This window comes from Chiloscyllium plagiosum, chromosome 9 (assembly GCF_004010195.1).
Source record: "Chiloscyllium plagiosum isolate BGI_BamShark_2017 chromosome 9, ASM401019v2, whole genome shotgun sequence".
NCBI lineage: Eukaryota > Metazoa > Chordata > Chondrichthyes > Orectolobiformes > Hemiscylliidae > Chiloscyllium > Chiloscyllium plagiosum.
This window is the reverse complement of record NC_057718.1, coordinates 83,453,076-83,476,254: the sequence shown is the minus strand read 5'-3', so window position 1 is coordinate 83,476,254 and position 23,179 is coordinate 83,453,076. Positions and strand designations below refer to the sequence as shown.

Here is a 23,179-nt window from a genome sequence, read left to right as displayed (position 1 = left end):
TTCTTGATGAAGGGTTTATGCCCGAAACGTCGATTCTCCTGCTCCTCAGATACTGCCAGACCGGCTGTGCTTTTCCAGCACCACACGCTCGACAGTAATTCCAATTTTGTCATGAGAAAGAAATTTTAAAGTAGATTCACCTTTTTGAAAAGAAGTCCTAATTAGGGTGCAGCTACAGTACTAGACAGTTCTGGTCAACACGTTTCAAGAAGAATGGTGAATTTGCACAGAAGAGGGTGGCGCAGTGGCTCAGTGGTTACCACTGCTGCCTCTCAGCGCCAGGATCCCGGATTTGATTCCAGCCTCTGGCAACTGTCTGTCTGTGTGGAGTTTGCATATTTTCCCCGTGTCTGTGCGCATTTCCTCTGGATGCTCCGATTTCCTCCCAGAATCCAAAAGATATACAGGTTAGGTGAGTTGGCATGCTAAATTGCCTATAATGTTCAGGGACTTGTAGGGTGCATTAGTCAGGGGTAGATATAAGGGAGGCAAATAGGTCGTCTGGGTGGGTTACTCTTCTGAGGCTTGTTGTGGACTTGTTGGGCCGAATCTAGGGATTCCAATAATTTTAAAAAAAGGTAATTCACAAGGTTATTGCCAGGAATGGAGATTTTTGGCTGAGAGGAAAAATTGGATTTGCTGGGCTTGTTTGTTTTGATCAGAGGAATTCAGGGTAGATGGAGTTGAGGTGAATAAAATTAGAAGAGGTCTAGACGGTGAAAAGAAGGACCTGTTTCCTTTAGGAGCGAGAGAGGTCAATAATCACAGGCATAGATTTAAATTCACTGGTAGGAGGACTAGAGGAGAGTTGTACATATTTTTCACCCCAGCAATCATGGGATCTTTCCCACCATCAATATTCTGGGGGCTGACCCTTGACCAGAAACTACTGAACAAGTCATTTAACTACTGTGGCTCAAAAAACAGGTAAAAGGATGCAAATTCTGCAGTAACTTATGATCTACCACCTCAGAGCCTTTCATCTGCAAAACTCGAGTGAAGTTTGCAATGGAATGCCATCCAGTTGCCTGGATGAGCACAGTTTCAATGATACTTAAATAGCTTGATAACAATCAGATCAAAACTGTCTATCTGATTTGCATAACATTCACTGTTAAACATTCATTCTGTCCACTACTGATGCATATTCACACTCGTGTCTACCATCTACAAATGCGATGCAACAACACAGCAAGACTACTTCGAATGCACTTTCTTAAGCTATGACCTCAACCACATAGAAGCACAAGTGCAGTAAAGTCTTAGGAATATCATTACTTGCCAGTTCCCCTCCAAGTCACTTGCTAACCTGACTTGTAGCTTTGTGGTTCCTTCACTGTCATGGAGATGTAACACACCCTTTGGTCCAACTCATCCATGCCAACCAGATATCCTAAATTAATCTAGTCCCATTTGCCAGCTGTTGGCCCATATTCCTCTAAACCCTTTCTGTTCATATGACCATCCAAATGCCTTTTAAATGCTGTAATTGTACCAGCTTCACCACTGCCTCTGGCAGCTCATTCCATACACTCATCATCCTCTACATGAAGACGTTGCCCCTTAGGTTTCTTTTAAATCTTTCCCCTCTCACCCTAAACCTATGCCCTCTAGTTCTGGACTCCCCCACCCCAGGAAAAGACCTTGTTTATTTACCCTGTCTATGCCCCTCATGATTTTATAAACCTTTATAAGGTCACCTGTTAACCTCTGATGCTCCAGGGAAAATAGCCACAGCCAGTTCAGCCTCTCCGTATAGCTCAAATCCTCCAACCCAGGCAACATCCTTATAAATTGTTTCTGAATCCTTTCAAGTTTCACAACATCCTTCCTTTAACTGGAAGATCAGAATTGCTCACAATATTCCAAAAGTGACCTAACCAATATCATGTACAGCCCTAACGTGCTCTCGCATTGCTATACTCAATGCTCTGAGCAGTAGATCAAAGTTCTGCTGCGCACACTAACTTTGCAACTGCACTGTGCGTGGACAGTCAACTGTATGGACTGCTGGTGTTCAAGAATGTTGCCCATCAATGCCTGCTTTTAAGAGCAATTGGGTAATGGCAATAACAGCTGATATTGTCAGCATTGCTAATCTTGCAAATACAAAAATATAAAAAAATTAAAATACTGCTGTTCGGAAATAAAAAAAAGTGCTAGAGACATTCAGCAGGTCTAACAACTTCACAATGAGAGAAGCCTAGATAGCACTGGAGTCCTAAGACTACTTTAGAACATACACACAAAAAAATCAATTGCATGTGAGTCAGTACTTTGCAGTTCAGAGGAATTTTAGTGACTTGCTTTCCATCGTAATTTTCCAACATGACCTCTCACGAATAATGTAGTGAAATGTCAGGAATCAGGAAAGCTGTTCGCAGTTTTACACAGTCCTCCTAAACTGTTTACTGATTTCAACATTGCTGGTGCCCATTCTAACAATGCTGAGAATCTCTGCAGTACTGTCACAGACCCTTAGTTGTTCTAGATTACTTGGATCATTTAATCTTTTAGTGTCTTAGCACTAAGCTTTTTCTCTTTCAACCTTCAATGGTACAGACTTAAGCTAGTTCAGACTTGTCTTTATAACAAGGTACAAACAAAACTTTGTTAAGCATGTTTTTGACATTTATTTGCAGGTGTGATTCAGTACTTGTATCAGTTCTGTGTGACTTGACTGTTCTGTGTCTGAATTTGTATTTGCATGTGCAAATTACAGAGTCAGAAATGTACAGCATGGAAACAGACCCTTCAGTCCAACTTGTCCATACTGACCAGATATCCTAAATTAATTTACTCTCGTTTGCCAGCATTTGGCCCATATCCCTCTTAAACTCTTTCTATTCATGAAACCATCCAGATGCCTTTTAGATGTTGGAAATGTACCGGTCTCCACCATTTCCTCTGGCAGCTCATTTCATACACGCACCACCTTTTGTGTGAAAAAGTTGCTCCTTAGGTCCCTTTCAAATCTTTCCCCTTTCACCTTAAACCTATGCCATTTCGTTCTGGACTCCACCAACCCCAATGATTTACCCTATCCATGCCCCTCATGATTTTAGAAACCTTGACAAGGTCAGCCCTCAGCCTCTGATACTCCAGGCAAAACATCCCCAGCCTATTCAGCCTTTCCCAATACCTCAATTCCTCCAACCCAGGCAACATTCTTGTCAATCTTTTCTGAACCCTTTGCATTTTCACAATATCTTTCCTCTAGGAGGGAGACCAGAATTGCACTCAATATTCCAAAAGTGGCCTAACCAGTGTCCTGTACAGCCGCAACATGACCTCCCAATTCCGATACTCCATGCTCTTGACCAATAAATGAAAGTATACTAAATGCTGCCTTCACTATCTTATCTACTTGAGGCTCCACTTTCAAGGAGGTATGAACCTGTTTGTTCCAAGGTCTCTTTGTTCAGTAAGACTCCCTAGGACCTTAACGTTAAGTGTATATGTCCTGCTCTAATTTGCCTTTCCAAATGCAGTACCTCACATTTATATAAATTAAACTCTATCTGCCACTCATTGGCCCATCTGATCAAGATCCCATTGTACTTAGAGGTAATCTTCTTCGCTGTCCACTATACCTCCAATTTTGGTGTCATCTACAAACTTATTAACAATACCTCCTTTGTTCATAATCAAATCATTTATACAAATTACAAAAAGCAGTGAACCCACCACCGATCCATGTGGCACACGACTGGTCACAGGCCTCCAATCTGAAAGACAACCCTCCACCATCACCCTCTGTCTTCTATCATCAGGCCAGTTCTGTATTCAAATGGCTAATTCTCCCTGTATTTAGTGTGATGTAACCTTGCTAAGCAGTCTATCTGAGGAACCTTGTTGAATGGCTTACTGATGTCCATGTAGATCACATCCAGTGCTTTGCCCTCGTCAGTCCTCTTTGTTACTATTTCAAAAAACGCAATTAAGTTAGTGAGACCTGATTCCCCACACACAAAGCCATGTTGACTGTCCATTATCAGTCTTTGCTTATCCAAATATATATAAATTCTGCACCCAGGATTCCTTCCAACAACTTGCCCACCACCGATGTCAGGCTCAAGGTTGTCTGGACATGGTCAATATTTAGTTTAAAAATAGAACTAACATTTTATAGCTTTCAGGCTAATTTTCACCATGACAGCTTTTTCTCCAATGTAATGGTGGGGTGGGGGCAGCGTCTGGAGAGTTGTGCCTCTGAGTTGGTGGCATCCTATAGGATGCTGACCTATCTTTTCTTAATTAATGAACCACTATTGTCTCTGTGTCTGTCTGTTTCCGTCTGTGACGCCTTCCCTCAATGAGGATGATGGTGCCTTTTCTTATGGTTCTGATAAGCTGCTGGCCAGCAGCATAATCTTTTCCTTTCAGCAACTATGTGCTCTTCCCATTGCACTCTCTTCACTCACAAACAGACAGGCAAACAATCACTTTGTTTTACTCATATTGAATTTGATGCCCTGTCAGCTTGCCCAGAGTTAGCAGTTTGTCTGCATTCTGTTGTGTACTGTAATTTGAGATCTGTGATAGAGGACAGGAAACACTGGGAATCTGTGGACTCCAAAAGTTTGTAAATGCAAGAACACACCCCGGAATCAGGTCTTGCAGAGACGTTTAGATTATGATATTGCATAATTTAAATGGCTTTAAAAGTTGCCTCAATATGCATAGCGTGAAAGCCATTAAATGCTCTGTTTTGACCTTGGTGCACCCTGCTGAAGTCAAAGCAAACTGCTGATTCTGCAGGAACACTTAGAATATCTGGCCAGGAGGAAACAATTGCCATTTATCTGCCCTGAACATTCTGTTGCAGGAAGGCAACATCACCATCTCTGATTTTGAGGTGGTGGTTAGCAGATGCAAAGTAAGAAAGCGCTCCTGTCTGGTTCATTAGAATGAAACTGCTGACTCTAAAGGACAAGCATCGACTTCCTCCAGGCTGCTGATCACAGACCAAGTTAAAAATCACACAACACCAGGTTATATTCCAACAGGCTTAATTGGAAGTACTAGCTTTCGGAGCGCTGCTCCTTCATCAGAGTCGTAGAGATGTACAGCATGGAAACAGACCCTTCGGTCCAACTTGTCCATGCCGACCAGATATCCCAACCCAATCTAGTCCCACCTGCCAGCACCTGACTCATATCCCTCCAACCCTTCCTATTCATATACCCATCCAAATGCCTCCAAAGTTCCAAAACAATGCAACAGCATATAAAACAGTAATTGCTGCTACTGGAATTTGAGGAAATCACCTCCAGCACCTAAAATACGTCAAAAAAAGGAGCAGCTCTTACAGCCAGAAATTTTTCCCATCCTCCATCCTGTTGGACTATAACCTGGTGTTGTGATTTTTAATTTTGTACACCCCAGTCCAACACCGGCATCTCCAAATCATGATCACAGACCAGACTGTGTACCTTTTGAAAGAAGAAACTGAGCATTGGACTGGAAGCTAACCTTGGAACTTTCGCTTCCAAGGCAAAAAAAAGACTGACTTTCTAGTTCTTCACCCCTTACAGACTGTGTTTAATTTTGACCCAATTAACTGTAGCACAAACAAATTCAGAATGCTTTTCTGGAATCTGGATAGTTTTTATACTTGTCTCCCTCATGTCTTGTAAACACTTTGTTTTTAAGGATGTAGACCCTGTTGATATTCACCTTAATTAACTTTTAACTATTATGGTGTGGACATGATTCTCTAACATTTTGTAGTCCCTTGAGTTTCTCATTTTGAGATTAGCATTTTAATATCTAAGCTTCTGTGTTCCCTGCTATTCTTGTGTTCTCCTGTAAGTGACACTTGGTCAGTAGGAGGCACTGGTCTCTGGCTTGGTGTTGGCCACTCTGTCCAGGACAGAAATAGGAAATCTATCCTCGAATGGATGGACCTGTTTGACCTTGACTAGTCATGTTCACCATCTGTAGATCTGCTGAAGATGCTGTGTAGCTTGATGTGTTTTAATGATTCCATCAGGAATCTGGATGTAGTTTTTAGATTGCTGTTTGTGCTGCCAGGGCACCGAGCTGCATCAGTGACATAGTTGAATGATTGGCTAGGTCCATTCCAGCAATGATAGCTGTGGGAAAACTGTTAGCAGCTTGTCTTTTAGGGTCAGAATGTACATGTTGATGAACCAGATAGGAATGTTTTCTAGTTGGCACCTCAAATTCAGAGATAGTGATGGTTCTCTTCCTGCAGCAGGATGTCCAGGGCAGATAAATGGCAGTTGTTTCCTCCTGCCCAGATATTGTGTGTCCCTGAAATCAGCAGTTTGCTTTGCCTTCAGCTGCATATGTCCCAAGGTCAAAACAGATCATTTAATGACTTTCGCACTATGCATATTGAGGCAACTTTTAAAACCATTTAAATTATGCAATATAACAATCTAAACATCTCTGCAAGACCTGATTCTGGGGTGTGTTCCTATGAACTCTTGAATTATTTTAAGATGAAATGATTGTCATACTTTTTCACCAGATTGTTGCAGTTGGGTTGGCTTCTTCCTGGATGGTGCTTTTGTCGCACTGTATTCCGAACCAAGGATTTTACTCGATGTGCCTTTCCTAGGTTAGAGTGCACTGATTGTGTTGCTGCTTCTGTTATCCCAGGGTGGAGTGTTCCTTCACCTCTTTTAATGCTTTGTCAGTTTTTCTTTTGGCCATCACTTTGTTGCCAATCCTTATCTTATCAGGACTAGCCACTTGCATTTTGTTGTTATTCTGTTGTTGTAAATAGATACTTGCTAATCACCTTCCTCGGATGTTATTATTCACTTCAGAATAAAATGGAACCTGAACCCAGGTCTTCTGCTCCATAAGTGGAACTCTCCCACTGTTCCACCAGAGCCCTTTCCATTGAATTTGTATTCCAAGGAATGATTACTTTCCTGTCATCCGGTGGTATTTCTGTGAAACTGTACACTGTCTTGTAACTGGTTCAACGCTAAAGTGACAGAACTTTTAAGTTGAAAGACTCCTAACTGAGCCACCTAAAAATGTAGAGGTTGGATAAGGGATAACTCCTATATGTGTGTGGTGGCACCCAGCTCTCATTTTTTCAGTATCTCCTCAACCCTTAACTTTCATTCAGACAATTAGTTAAGATGAGAGCTGTGGCACTGTGGATACATTCTGGGTGCATGGAAGAAACTTCTAGTTTAGAAAATAGAAAGTAATGGGTGCTGATTGACGTTGTATTGTGGTGGGAGGAAGTACCGTGCCCAATAGTTTGGGGGTTGGAACCATGTCTGTTTTCTAAATTCTAAGAATGATGCACTGCAACAAATTAGCATGTGATAATGCTGGAGTAAGCATAGGTTGAATCAGAAAGCATGTCGGAAGTTGCTAGTTAATTAGGCAAGACAAAAGCAGGTGAAAGTTAATGCACTTGTAGGAAAAAGTGAGTCTTAGTTTTATTGCTTTCTGCATGTTTGAACAAGGGTGTAATGTTCCTCCCCATATCCAGGGAAGTTTGAGAGGTTGTTGAGGGGGCTTCTGTTCATCAAAATTACTAAATTGGTACCTGGAAAAAGTGGGTTGTCTTGAGATTTGGTTTCATTGGCGTTTTGAATAGAGAAGGCTGACTTGAAGTGAATAAGATCCTCAAATGGTCTTGACAATTGCAATGTGCGAAGGATGTTTCCTTTTTATAGGTCAGTCCAGAACCAGGGGTCATGGCTTTAAAATTGGGTTTACCCTTTCAGGATAGAGATAAGAACTTTTTCTGAGGGTTATGGGATTCTTGAACTCTTAGCCTCAGATGGTGGTGGAGGTGAGTCATTGAATATTTATAAGATTTAAGTGGATAGAATATAATTGGTCAGGGGATTTTAGGGTTATTTGGAGGTAAATGATTAGATTAGATTAGATTACTTACAGTGTGGAAACAGGCCCTTCGGCCCAACAAGTCCACACCGACCCGCCGAAGCGTAACCCACCCATTCCCCTACATTTACCCCTTTACCTAACACTATGGGCAATTTAGCATGGCCAATTCACCTGACCTGTTTCCCCATTACTGGTTTCGCACAATAGGGGTGCGGTAAATCTCTCTCGTGTCACGACTCCTGACCCACCCATTGAGCTCAGGAAGCTTCCGCTCATCCTTATTTGTGTCGACTCTCTGAACCTGCACATCTTTGGACTGTGGGAAGAAACCGGAGCACCCGGAGGAAACCCACGCAGACTCGGGGAGAACGTGCAAACTCCACACAGTCAGTCGCCTGAGGCGGGAATTGAACCCGGGTCTCTGGCACTGTGAGGCAGCCGTGCTAACCACTGTGCCACCGTGCCGCCCACTAATGGGAATGTGGAAATCGAAGCACAAATGAAATAGTCATGATGTTGAATGGTGGAACAACCTCGTGGGTCTACTTTTGCTTCTATTTCATGTTTTCTTTAGTCAGCTCTTAATTGAACTACTATTTCATGAAGAATTTGCCTGCTTGGTTTAATTGTCTTGGCAGGTTGGAAAGGTCTATTCTTAGTACTGTTCTTTTGAGGGGGTTAGCCAAATGTTCCATGACATTGCAAAATGCTATGTGAGATTGACTATGATTGTTTCAATGTATAAACCAGACAAGCTGAAAGAGTTAGAGATGTTTGCAGAGACTGCTTTAATGGACCAAAAGCAAAGTGGCAACAGCATTGCATTGTGCAATGATGTAAACCATCTACTGAACAGAAAATTGTTTGGAATGTTGAGTGATCAACTACTTATCCCTGAGGCATGATAAACATTTGGATCAGTCGGCCTGTGCCTGAATACTTTCAAGAAGTGAAACGAAGACATAGCAACTGAGTATCTCAAACACAATCAGACTTAAGTCTCTTTTCCCTTCCCATGGCTATGCAGATGAAAATATAATTGCCAGCAATGTTTCACAGTTCTATTGTGTGAAAGCAGCAATTAGAAATGAAGCCTTTTCATTCCATTTAAGCAGTGTATAATATTTGAGAAGGAAAATAAAATGAAATTAGTAATGTGGCGTATATAAAATGTTTCCTGGGATACTAGAATTCCAAATATGACACAGGGAAATGAAGGGTGAATGAGATGAGGAAATACAGTATAAGGACAGTCAGCCTAATAAATAATGTTGCTTTCAAAATGGGTAAAAAAATTGAAGACTTGTCATTTCATTTTTTTTGTCCTTGATTGATATGTGCACAGATGCTGTCAAATGGAAACTAATCCATGTTTAGCATTATGAAGAATGCTGAAATGTGTGTCTTAGACTGTCGGTCTTAATTTCTGTTCTGAAGGAATTGAGAACGAATAAGTACTTTCAGGATGCTCTGTTCAAGCATCAAAATATTTTTTTCTAAGGGGTCTTTTGAGTTTTTCTTGAAGTCTGCATTTTGATTTTCAGGGGCTTTTTTTTCATTTTTGTTGACTCATTTTTTGGGTGATACAGTGATATAGTAAAGATGCTTTCAGTATATGTATTAATCTATAAGGTATTTTGGACTCTCATAAGAGCTGAATTAGCATTCATCAACTTACCCACCATTTCAGTTATCATCACTCCATTAAACTTAAAGCCACAACACACAAGGAAAACATTTGTTTCTTGGACACCACAGTATTTAAATTAGAACATGACAACCAACATAACAAACATAGCAAAAAAAAGTTAATACATTTAGAAACCAAAACCAAAATGTAATTGTTGGAAATTAATTGATTTATCACAGCAGCCAGATCAACTAGCATTTGTGGAGAGACAAACAGATTGCTGTTTCATGTGTGAACTGCTCGTCAGTGTTTTTTGTTTTTGAGTAGCTACTAAAGTGTACAAAATCCACTGCACATGAGTGCAGTGGGAAAGATTCTGGTGAATGGTTCCAGGGATGAGCGATTCAGTTGGACGGTTTGATTGGAGATTTTGGACTATTGTCTTTTGAAAAGTGAAGGTTAAGAAGTGATTGAAGGGAAGTGTTCAAAATCAGGAAGGGTCTGGACAGGATAGATTTGGGAAAACTGTCACCAATGGCAGAGGGATTGAGAACCAATGATTGAAGATTTAACCTGGAAATACATCCAGAGAAGTTATTTGGGTGGAACTGAGAAATAAGAAAGGGATGATCACCTTATTGGGATTGTATTATAGACCCCCTAATAGTCAGAGGGAAATTGAGAAACAAACTTGTAAGGAGATCTCAGCTATCTGTAAGAATAATAGGGTGGTTATGGTAGGGGATTTTAACTTTCCAAACATAGACAGGGGCTGCATACTGATAAGGGTTTAGATGGAGAGGAATTTGTTAAGTGTGTACAAGACAATTTTCTGATTCAGTACGTGGATGTAACTGCTAGAGAAGGTGCAAAATTTGACCTACTCTTGGGAAATAAGGCAGAGCAGGCAACTGAGGTGTCAGTGGGGCCAGCTACCACAATTCTATTAGATTTTAAATAGTGATGGAAAAGGATAGACCAGATCTAAAAGTTGAAGTTCTAAATCGGAGGAAGGCCAATTTTGATGGTATGAGGCAAGAACTTTCAAAAGCTGATTGGAGGCAGATGTTCGCAAGTAAAGGGACGGCTGGAAAATGGGAAGCCTTCAGAAATGAGATAACAAGAATCCAGAGAAAGTATATTCCTGTCAGGGTGAAAGGAAAGGCTGGTAGGTATAGGGAATGCTGGGAAGCGCAATCCACCCATACCCTTACATTTACCCCTTACCTAACACTACGGGCAATTTAGCATGGCCAATTCACCTGGCCTGCACATCTTTGGACTGTCGGAGGAAACCGGAGCACCCGGAGGAAACCCACGCCGACACGGGGAGAACGTGCAAACTCCACACAGTCAGTCGCCTGAGACGGGAACTGAACTCGGGTCTCTGGCGCTGTGAGGCAGCAGTGCTAACCACTGTGCCACTGTGCCGCCCACTAACAAATACATAAAGGACAAAAGGGTAACTAGGGTGAGAATAGGGCCCCTCAAAGATCAGCAAGGCGCCCTTTGTGTGGAGCCACAGGAGATGGGACAGATACTAAACGTGTATTTTGTGGAAAAGGATATGGAAGATACAGAAAGTGGCGAAATAGATGGTGACACCTTGCAAAATGTCCATATTACAGGGAAGGGAGTGCTGGATGTCTTGAAATGCATAAAGGTGGATAAATCTCCAGGACCTGATCAGATTTACCCTCGAACTCTGTGGGAAGCTAGGGAAGTGATTGCTGGGCCTCTTGCTGAGATATTTGTATTATCGATAGTCACAGGTGAGGTGCCGGAAGACTGGAGGTTGGCTACCATGGTGCCACTCTTTAAGAAGGGTAGTGAGGAGAAGCCAGGGAACTATAGACCAGTGAGTCTGACGTTGGTGTTGGGCAAGTTGTTGGAGGGAATCCTGAGGGACAGGATGTACATGTATTTGGAAAGGCAAGGACTGATTAGGGATAATCAACATGGCTTTGTGCATGGGAAATCATGTCTCACAGACTTGATTGAGTTTTTTGAGGGAGTAACAAAGAGGATTGATGATGGGAGAGCGGTCGATGTGATCTATATGGACTTCAGTAAGGGGTTCGACAAGGTTCCTCATGGGAGACTGGTTAGCAATGTTAGATCTCACGGAATACAGGGAGAACTAGCCATCTGGGCACAAAAGTGGCTCAAACATAGAAGACGGAGGGTGGTGGTGGAGGGTTGTTTTTCAGGCTGGAGGCCTGTGACCAGTGGAGTGCCACAAGGATCGGTGTTGGGTCCTCTACTTTTTGTCATTTACAAAAATGATGTGGATGCGAGCATAAGTAGTACAGTTAGTAAGTTTGCAGATGAGACAAAATTTGAGGTGTAGTGGACAGTGAAGAAGGTTACTTCAGATCTTGTTCAGATGGACCAATGGGCCGAGAAGTGGCAGATGGAATTTAATTCAGATAAATGCGAGGTGCTGCGTTTTGGGAAAGCAAATCTTAACAGGACTTATACACTTAACAGTAAGGTCCTAGAGAGTGTTGCTGAACAAATAGACCTTGGAGTGCAGGTTCATAGCACCTTGAAAGTGGAGTCGCAGGTAGGATAGTGAAGGCGGCGTTTGGTATGCTTTCCTTTATTGGTCAGAGTATTGAGTATAGGACTTGGGAGGTCATGTTGCGGCTGTACAGAACATTGGTTTGGCCACTTTTGGCATATTGCATGCAGTTCTGGTCTCCTTCCTATCAGAAAGATGTTGTGAAACTTGAAAGGGTTCAGAAAAGATTTACAAGCATGTTGCCAAGGTTGGAGGATTTGAGCTATAGGGAGAGGCAGAACAGGTTGAGGCTGTTTTCCCTGGAGCATCGGAGGCTGAGGGATGACCTTGTAGAGGTTTACAAAATTATGAGGGGCATAGATAGGGTAAATAGGCAAAGTCTTTTCTTTGGGGTCAGGGAGTCCAGAACGAGAGGGCATAGGTTTAGGGTGAGAGGGGAAAGATGTAAAAGAGACCTAAGGGGTAACTTTTTCACGCAGAGGGTGGTACGTGTATGGAATGAGCTGCCAGAGGAAGTGTTGGAGGCTGGTACAATTGCAACATTTAAAAGGCACTTCGGTGGGTATATGAATAGAAAGGGTTTGGAGGGATATGGGCTGGGTGCTGGCAGGTGGGACTAGATTGGGTTGGGATATCTGGTCGGCATGGACGGATTGGGCTGAAGAGTCTGTTTCCATGCTGTACATCTCTATAACTCTAAGATAATAGACATAAAAATGATGGTGACACAAGGAAAAAGCATTTTCACATGGCAGGTGGTTAGGATCGGGAGCACGCCCCCACCCGTGAGAGTGTGATGGAGACAGATTCTAGAGGGATCTGGATCATTATGAGAGGATAGAATGTGCATGGTGCTGTCGAAAGAGTGGCTCCAAATGCATTGCTCCTTCACCGAGCCATCTCAAACATTACAGGTGAAATAGCCACCTTCAATGCTGTAACCATTCTACATTTCGATCTCCTGTCTAGAATGTTTTCACTTCTTGCTGACTCTCCCTGCAGTAAATGTTAATTTGTCCAAATTGATTTGTCTACCTGTTATTTAAGCAAAATTTTTCCTCTATAGGTGAAGACTTTGCCATTGTACAGCAGGAGATCATTATGATGAAAGACTGTAAACACTCAAACATAGTTGCATATTTTGGCAGTTATCTCAGGTATGTATAGTAAGTATACAGATGTACTTTGTTTCTTGCAATTCTTTGTGTAATATCTGTCTTTAAGGGGTTATACTGTATTATGCATGTGCTTGTACCTGCATTTACTAAAATTTCTAACAATTAAGTTGAAAAGAAATCTTTACCTTTTTAATGTGTCAGACACATTTTGATGACTCGTATACAGTTGAGCTTAGAGGTACTGTAGTTTTATTGTAGTTGTGCTCTTTCCCTTTTGTGTGCATGTCCAACACAATTTATCTTTTATATAGAATATTTTAATGTAATAAATATCCCAGAGTACCGATCGAAATCAACCTACCTAAACGGAATCAGGAAAATAGATAAACAGAGGATTGGTTAATGAACAGGAAGCAGAAAGTAGACATAAACAAGGTATTTTTCAAGTGGACAAACTGTAACTAGTGGACTGCTGCAAGGGTTAGTGCTGGAGCCAGTGCTATTTACAGTCTACGTTAATAACTTTGAAGGGACAGATTAATGTATGTAAGCTTGCAAATTATACAAAGCTAGATGGAATATACTGCAAACAGATATAATTGTGTGACAAGTTGGTAGATGGAATAAACTGTGTGGAAATGCGCAGTTATTTACTTGGTCATAGAAACTATTCTGCTTTTCTATTTTTGATTGGTGTAAAATTTCTAAATATTGATGTCCAAAGAATCTTGGATGTATCCCTGTTAGTATGCAGGTGCAGCAAGCAAATGGGAAGGCAAATTTTTTGTTTCCATTCATTGCAAAGGGATTGAAATACAGGAATAAAGAAATCTTAGCACAATTATACGGTGCTTTGGTGAAACCATACGTTAGTATACAGGTGTAGCAAGCAATTGGGAATGCAAATTGTATGTTAGCCTTCATTGCAAAGGGGTTGGAGTACCGGAATAAAGAAGTCTTAGCAGATTTGTATGGGCTTTGGTGAGACCATACCTGGAGTACTGTGGTGCAATTTTGTCCTCCATATTTAAGGACAGTGTTGTGAAATTCAAATTCATGTATTCTCTTTTGTAATTTTTAGATTTAAAAAATTTAAATTTAGAAGTAGAAATTTGAATAAATACAACTAAAGGAATTATTTGCCCTTAAAGATTGGAATCATGTTGACTTCAGAGATAACAGATCTAGCAACAGAAAATCTATGCTTGCAGATAGGGTGTTCTGTTGAAATATTTTGTTTTTGAGAGTTGGAGCTAAATTGGTTTATAAACAAAATTGGCTTAAAAGCATTCAAACCCACTTACTACTTTGTTCAAAACGGATTTGCAAATGAGAGATAATTACCTTTAAAGATTAATTTGCCAAAGCCCTGAGCAGGCTATGTTGTAAGGGAGATGGATGGAACTTAAGGCTATCTGATTTCTCTTTGTGTATTTGCATGTGGCAGGAACATATCTAGAAATAGGACAGGCATAAATGTAATCAGTAACAGCTAGTATACTTAAAACAAATATAACCGAGATAACAGCAACAGTTGGTACTTCAGTTGTAATTTTTTAATGTAGTAAGATGTTCTAAGGAATTTTATCGGAACACAAATTGTATGACATTGTGGGCCCCTCTAAATTGATGGCGGTGGTGATGATTGTTGTGGTGCTGAAAGAGATTATAGATCCATAGATGGCTTTGAAAATGAAAATGAGAATGAGAATTTTAAATTGGTTATATTGCTTGAGTCCAGGACCTTTTGACCAAAGAGGTGGATTTGGCTCAGAAGTAAAAAAGTTTTGGATGACCTGACATTTATAGAGAGTAGGATGTGGGGAAACCAGCCAGAAATGTGTACAAATAGTGAAAGTTAGGTAACAAAGATATTGATGAGAATTTCTGCAGCACCTGATTGAAACAGGAGAAATTGAGCTTTGTAATGGAACTGGAAGTAAATAGTTTTCAAGATGGTGTAAACGTGTTTAGAAGGTCTTCTGTGGCTCAAATATGACACCAAATGTTACGAGGATGGCTTCGTAAGCTGAACTAATTGGCACTTCCTTGGAATGAGGGACTTTGGTAATTATAATCATCATCCACATCAGTATTCTGTTTTTCTTTGCAAAGATGCCTTTAACAACCCAACTTACGTAAGATGATATTTCAGTTTTACACAAATTTTGACAAAATTTGCAACTTAAATATGAAGAATTTTGTTTGTTTAAAGTATCCAGTATGATTTCAAGGAAAGTTAGTCATATAGCACAGAAATAGGCCAATCGGCCCAACTTGTTTATGCCAATCAAATATCCTAATCTGACCTAATTCCATTTGCCAGCATTTTACCTTTATTGCTCTAAATCCTTCCTATTCATATGCCTCCTAAATGTTGCAATTGCACCTGCCTCTACCACCACCTCTGGCAGCTCCTACCCCCACCCAAAAACAAGTTTAGAACACTCCCCCAACCACAGCAAATCTCCACATGAGGATATTGGTCCCCTTTCAATTCACGTGGAACCTGTCCCTCTTCCAGATCATTTCTACCCCTGAAGACATTCCAATAGTCCAAAACTGTGAATCCTTTCTCCCTGCACCAACTCCTCAGTCATTTGTTCATCTGCTGTATCCTCCCATACCTACTGTCACTAGCATGTGATACTGGTAGTAGTAAAGATATTACTCCTGAGGACCTCCTTTTTAACGTGCTGCCTGATTTCCTACATTCTCTCTGCAGACCCTCATCCCTTTCCCTACCTATGTTATTAGTACCAACAGGCACAACTGTCTGCTGGTCACTCTCCCCTTTCAGAATATTCTGCATTCTCTGAGACATTCTTGATCCTGGCACCAAGGAAGCAGTGCACCATTCTGATGCCTCGTTGATGGCACAGAAACATCTGCCCCAGACTCAAAGGTCCCCTATTACAGTTCATTACTTGGAACCTGACAGACCCCTAGTTACAGTACAGCCAATCACAGTACCACAAACCTGGCTGTCAGCGCTATACTCTCCTGAGAAACCATCCTTTCCTACAGGATCCAAAAAAGTATGCCTATTTGAGTTGAGGAAAATCACAGGAGACTCCTACACTACCTGCTACCTCTCCTACCATACCTGGAGGTCAACCATCAACCTGACTGTATCTTCAGTGTCTCCATTTTCCTGATGGTTCCATCTGCTATCCATCATGCCCACTTGCTCTTTTATCTCCTCATTGCCTCTAAATGCCACTCTAACCAATCCATGTGGTCTGATAGGATTCGCAACCAAGCACACTTCCTGTAGACATAGTGTCCAGGAACATTCAAATTCTCCTTGACCTCCCACGTCTGATGGGAAGAGAATATCACCCTACCAAAAGCCATTTCTCCCCCTTTAACAATATACAGATCCAGAAATTATCTAAAAACAAATGCAGCACACTTTTCTCAAAAACACTGCTCCAGGATAACCGAATACCAATCCTTAATATTAAAAGTCAATCAAGAGACCCATCTCAGTGTAAGCATTAATTTTAAAAAATCCTTCACCTTACTATTATAGATTTACAAAAAAAAATTTAGAAGTTGTGTATGTCTTAAAGTCAAAACACTTAGCTGATCAGGCTGAAAAGCTAAATCACATCCTCTTCTGTCATTTCAGGCAGTGACTTTTTTTTGCAGTCACTGATAACTCTGTCGCTGCATGTAAAGCTGGGTATTAGACCTCCTATGTCAGCTATGAAAGTTAATGTAAACAGAATCCACTTTTACGTTGTTCATAGATCTGGTAAGGCTTCTAATTATTCAATTAGTTGCCAAATTACATATTGCAATTCGATTGTCTGGAGATTGCAGTTGGTCTGTGCTCACCGTTGTGTTGGAAATGCATTTAGGCTTAAAGGTAATCCTTCAAGGTTTCCAATAAATGTTAAAGGTCCTTGATGACTTGTAATTGAATGACTGTCTGTAGTCTAGCTAACTATGTTGATCTGTGTTTTAGATTTTGTATGAAATTCAGGGTATAGAGTTTTAAACATTATGTAGTAGTTTGGTGTTAGAGTTTACATCAGTGTAAAAGTAGGAAATAGTATATTGATGCAGATTTAATTAAAATTTTTAATAGTTCTCATTCCAAGGTAATGTGTACCATTTAATATTCTTGAAGACATCTCTGATCTAAACTTGCACGTAGCCTATCAGTGTTGTTACCTAATTTGCTTAATAAAAAAATTAACATTTTGATTTGTGCAATGATCTCAGCTGAAGTTATTACTGGACATGGAATGAGCTGCCAGGGCATGTGGTGGAGGCTGGTACAATTGCAAAATTTAAGAGGCATTTGGATGGGTATGTGAATAGAAAGGGTTTGGAGGGGCATGGGCCGGGTGCTGGCAGGTGGGACTAGATTGGGTTGGAATATCTGGTCGGCATGGACAGGTTGGACCGAAGGGTCTGCTTCCATGCTGTATATCTCTATGACTCTAAGTCAGAACTCAGTAACCTGGCTTAATGGATCATATTGTTTTGATTTTAAAAAAAGTGATCTCATGCAGAATTAACAATTAACCAGAATTGTATAAACAAAAGAATGAAGGTAAACTAGAATAAAACAAACTATCTACTATTAATACGAATTCAAAGACTTTCAAACCAATAGTACAAGTATAATCCTGTTAATCTCAAAACTCTACTTAATAAACTGAACAGGATACCCAAAACACACAACTGATGTAGTATCCAAAGCATCGCTTGTACAATCTTTACATCAAAGTCGCTTGTGATTTCAACTCCTAGGGTGGAATTGCAAATAGCTTCCTCTTGGAACTGTAGTGATTGGAATGAGGTTGGTCAGGTAGACTTTGTAGAATGTGAGTTCCCTGATTGGACCAGGTTAGCATCCCTAATCAGGGAGTTCTGGCTGACAGATGGAAACTGGAGGATCAGGGTTCTGTTCACCTAAGGACCTGGCACTGAGCTGGCCGAACTATGCATGTGTAAGTAAAGGGTGACTTGGTGATGGGATTCATGGAGTTATTTCAGGAACAATCATACACCTGAGCTTAAATGTACTCTGTTTTAAATAATCTCTTCAGGGCTTTAGCCTAACACTTCTAGTCTGGAGCTAGCACTAACTCTTCATTCTGAGGTAACCTAATTCTTCTCGGGAGCCATGTATGTACAGCCATCCCATCCCAAGGATTTCACAGGACAACTCAAAGTAAAGCTGAAACTAAGGTCAGTCTCTCTCTCTCGAAGCTGAATGTTCCCCTTAAGCTGAAAAAAAAAATCCATAAGTATCCAACAAACCATGAGTCTTATTATTTTCCTTCCTTGTTTGCAAAAATTCAAAGATCAACAAAAAAAAAGTCCATTACTGGCAAACAAAAACCTATTCATTCTAAAGCCCGGCCTCAAAAACTGTTTTGAAAGAAATACTTACAAGTTAATTATTAACTTGAGACACAGAAAGCCAAAAGGTTACCAACTCAAAAGACCAAAATTAATAATAAATTATGTTAAATATATACACAATTTACATCATAGCAACTTGTTGTGAAAATGGTTTGGTAGTGTTCAGCTCATAAGTGTAATTCCAAGTAGAAGTGTAAAAATGCCCTGTTTTATTTATTGTTTGTTAACTTTGTGATGGCAGTTCTGTACCATGCTGTTTAATTCTGTAGGTTAGAAAATTATACTTGTTTCATATTATTCCATGTGCTAAAAGGAAGATAATGAATTCCAAGGTGATACTCCATCAGCTTAATTTGAGCCTTGCATAGTTTTAGCAAGATTTCTCTATTTTATGCTCCATTCTTTTTGCAATAAAGGCCAGCGCTCTCCCAAAAAAAATGCAGAACCATGCTGTCCAGTGTTTCCAGATCTCCATGACTCCTAGTGGTCTGAAAATCATCTAAATTCCTAGATCTCTCAATTCCTCCACCAATCCAAACCCCTGACTTCCTTTGTATCAAAGATGCTGACTCCACTGAATAGAACTCCCTAATAGTTTCATGGCAGATTCTAATGTTACTACAACAAAATAATTTCTTCCTCAGTTCATCCAAATCTCACTGATACCTGGACCTTTATTTCCACAATATTTGAATCTATGAAACTCCTTTCTGTCCTGTCAGGTCTTGAAGGCCACTTCAAAATTATACTAGATATTCCCTCATCAACCCTCATGTTGAGGGATGTTATTACACAGCTTGGGATTTGAACCCAGGACTCCTGTCTCTCAGGCAGCAGTATTACCACTGCACCACAAGAGCTCTCCAAAATTATAAAACAAAGAACTGTGAAAGGCTGGAAACATAAAACAAAAACAAAATGTTGGAGAAACTCAGTAGGTCTGGTAGTATCTGTAGAGAGAGCAGCAAAGTTTACGTTTTGAGCCCAGTGATCCTTTGTCAGAATTATGCCATATCCTGAGACTGGCCCTTAATGTTAACAAATTAATGTCTTCTGTTCTCACCACTTGGAGCTGTACCATAGAGGTCTGGTTGTTAAGAATCATTAAAATGCAGATTTTTTTTTAAAATCTAGACGTGACAAGCTATGGATTTGTATGGAGTTTTGTGGAGGCGGATCATTACAAGATATATATCATGGTGAGCATACAATTCTTTTTTTAAAATGATAGAAATATATGCAAATTTCATATACCTTTTTAAGTTTTATAACTGAAGTTTTGTAGTTTCTCTCGTTATATTCAGTATTATGTATGCAGTCTTGATGTTAAAATAGTATTTGTTTTCTTTAAAACCTGTAACATACTTAGATTGACACATTTAAGTCCTGAATTGAAATCTGTCCTATCCTGACCCCTATTTATTCACTGAGCTTTTCAAGTATTGCTCGTTGTCTGATACCAGTTGCACTGTTCCATATTTTTAATCATTCTGCACTATAGCATATACTGTGGTTTATCTTTCTTTTGTTTTGTTCATTCACCTGAATGCTAGTTGCTCATGCAACCAACTTTATTGTAAAACTGCATTGTGTTTTCAACAAATTAATGAGAAACTTTGTCAGCTGTGCCACAACTATGGTCCTCGTTGAAACCTTTGTTGGTGTCAAGCCAGTTTGAAAACCTGTAGAGTTAATGATTTTACATTGCTATATGAAGGTTCAACAGCACTGTGCAGCAGAGAATTTAAGAATAATACAACATAGAAGCAAGCCATCTGGTGGATCATGCTTGTGCAAGTTCTATGTCCACATAGTCTTCACTCCTCTGCTCTTTCCCTGCTACTCTGAAAATGTTTTACTTGGAAATATGTATCCAGTACTCTTCCAAATATTGCCTTTGACTTTGTTTCCACAAACTCTTTAGGCTGTGCATTCCATACTGTATCTACTTTTTAAAAATAAGTATAATTTCTTCATGGGCATTCAGCTTTTATAAATCACATGTTGGAGTGAAATTCCCATTTGTGGCAGAGTACTCTGTTTGACGTGAGGCTGTCAAGCAAATGATGGAAATGGCATCTGGTGAAACAAATAACTAATTCTTGCAGCCAGTTCCAGTTTCATTGACAGGCCAAAGAACAGGTGGTATCTCTGTGTTTTCTGGTGAGTGATACATGCTTCAGAACGACAACAGTAATGTGCTTTTAATATCATAAAGCAGACAATAAAAACATTTTAGGGTGCTTCACAGAAGAATTGACAACAGCCAAAAAAAGAGATAATAGGTGAGGTAACTAAAGCTTTTAAAGGAGGAAAGCAAACTAGGCAGTGTAAGGAGGGTACTCCAATGCTTTGAGCCTAGGCAACCGAAAGTTTAGCTAGCTGTGGAGGAGCGTTTAAAATCAACATGCTTAAGTGGCCAGGATTACACCAAATATCTTAGAGGGTGATAAAACTGGATAAGATTAAGGAGATAATGAGTGAGATAGTGGAGGAATTTGAAAACAATCTTGGGATTGTTAAAATCAAGACATTGCTTGATCAAGATTAATGTAGTTCAGAGCAAAGGTGGGCAGGAAACTGATGTTTGGTGCAAGGCACAGGTAGTTGAACTTTGGGAGTATGAAGTTTATGGATAATAGAAATGGCGAAAGCAGCCAGCTTGTTGGAATGGTCAAGTCTAAAGTTAAGAAAAAGGTGTATAAGGATTCAGCAGCTGATGAGTTGAGACATGAGAGAAGTTGAGCAGTGTTGAGCTAGAAATGGAAGTTCTTTATGATGGTTCGAGTGGGATTTGAGGCTTACCTCTGGATAAAATGTGACACCAAGATTACAAATGGCTTAATTTCTTGGTTGTCAGGATGAGGGATGCTGTGTGTAGCTGAGGAAGAGAGGTTTGGAATGTGAATGGTAAAAAATGGCTTCAGTCTTCCTAATATTTAATTGGAGACATTATCTGTCTTCTGGTACTGTGTTGCATAGGCAATCTGGTAACAGTGGAGGAATCGGGAGAACTGGTGGTGAGGTGAGGCTGGGTGTTGTTACTGTACATATTAATACTAACTCTGCTTTGAGATGTTGGAGAGGAGGAAGAGAAAGTGTAAAAAAAAAACAAAAGTGATCTTAGTTGGTCATCATTAGATAAGTGGAACCATGTGAAAGCATTCTCATCATGCTAGATGACACAGGTTTTGAAAGAGGATGATGTGGTCATGTGAGGTGGCAGGTAATCAGGGTATTTGGATATGAAAAGAAATTCACAATAAGCAGCTACAGGCAAGATAAGACGAGATCACTGACATTTAGTCGATTTTGGTCGGTGCATGGTTCTATGAGAAAGACATAGAAGGGAGTAATAAAATAAATTTCAGGGCTAAGAGAAAATGAAAAGTTGAGAGACTGGATCCTAAACTGGGATAATGCTAAATTTCTTCCGTGACAATCATGATTATAGTGTAATGACTATAAGTTACCATTGGCATCAAGGTTAAAGCAAGAGCTAGGTGGTTCTTGTTTTTTTTCTGGACGAGAGAGATTCAGTGTACAAGATTGAAGAAATACCTTATTACTTGAAGGGAAAACTTTGCAATTCGCATGGTGGATTTAACAGCAGCATTTCTGGTAACTCTGCGCAGCTTTTCTACCAAGGCATCATATCTGGAGTGTGAAGTGGATGGCATTTATTACACTATCAATTGGAAATCTCAGCCCTGCTATAATACTAGTAAATAATATCCTCTTCAACAATAAAAGTTAGAAGGAAGAGCTAAATGTGAAGGACTTTGTACTTTTTGCATGAAATGGCAGTATTGTGCTGCTTATGCCTCTTTTCTTTCCTGGGAGTGTTTTTTTATGTCCTGGTCCATGATGATTATGAGAAATCTGGATTGCTCCGAGTTCTTCCAGTGACAGTTGCAAATCCCCTTTGAGTAAGATAAGAAATAAAACAAAGCACACAAAGCTAAGACCAGGAACCATGGCCATGACCATAGTAGTGGCATCAAGTACTCACACTACCTGCAACTCACCTTTGGCCTTGCCTGTTTCACTCGGTTTCTCTTTGCTGATTATGTTTTGTCTTTTCCTGCTTTTGATTGCATTGCCAAATGGCCAAAATTTCCTTCTCTTAATTTTAGTTCACTTTTCTCCCCAAGGTCAGGGCAGATGTACTGCTCCTGGAATGGCCCAAATGTACAGGTGTCGTGCCATTTCCTTGCCTACAGTCAGAAAAAAAGGGGGGAAAAGTGACTGGGTGGTAGGGGTTATACTGATATGCAATGACGGCTCACAACTCCACTGCACAACTCTGATATTGATGCGCAACTTGACAAAGATGTGCACAATGGCTTTTAAATAAAAATGGTGACACCAGTTGGAGATATGGACCTCAAACAATAAACTATGTTAGAATAAAGTGACAAGTTGCGAAGCTTAAACCATGGACTTGCATCATCATATGCTTGTGCTCTGTTTCTAATTTTTTTACAGAAGTTATGATTTAGTGCAGTTAGTGGAAATATCCTAAATTGTTGATTTACTTTAGAGTTGTTCCTTAATTTCATTTTCTCTTAACTTTCTAACAGTGACAGGACCCTTATCGGAACTACAGATTGCTTATGTGTGTAGGGAAACGCTACAGGTAAGCAATTATAGTCTTTCAGTAAATATCTTTTG

At 40.2% G+C, this 23,179-nt stretch overlaps 1 protein-coding gene across 15 annotated transcripts in view; it reads left to right on the top strand.

Moving 5' to 3' along the window:
• Positions 1–23,179, top strand: part of LOC122552997 (mitogen-activated protein kinase kinase kinase kinase 3) — a 297,362-nt gene that overhangs the window by 88,784 nt on the left and 185,399 nt on the right. For all 15 annotated transcript variants that reach the window (XM_043696362.1, XM_043696366.1, XM_043696357.1 and 12 more), the window contains exons 3-5: positions 13,069–13,159; positions 19,640–19,704; positions 23,089–23,144. In XM_043696362.1, coding sequence (XP_043552297.1) covers positions 13,069–13,159; positions 19,640–19,704; positions 23,089–23,144 — 212 coding nt within the window. The remainder of the gene's footprint in view (positions 1–13,068; positions 13,160–19,639; positions 19,705–23,088; positions 23,145–23,179) is intronic.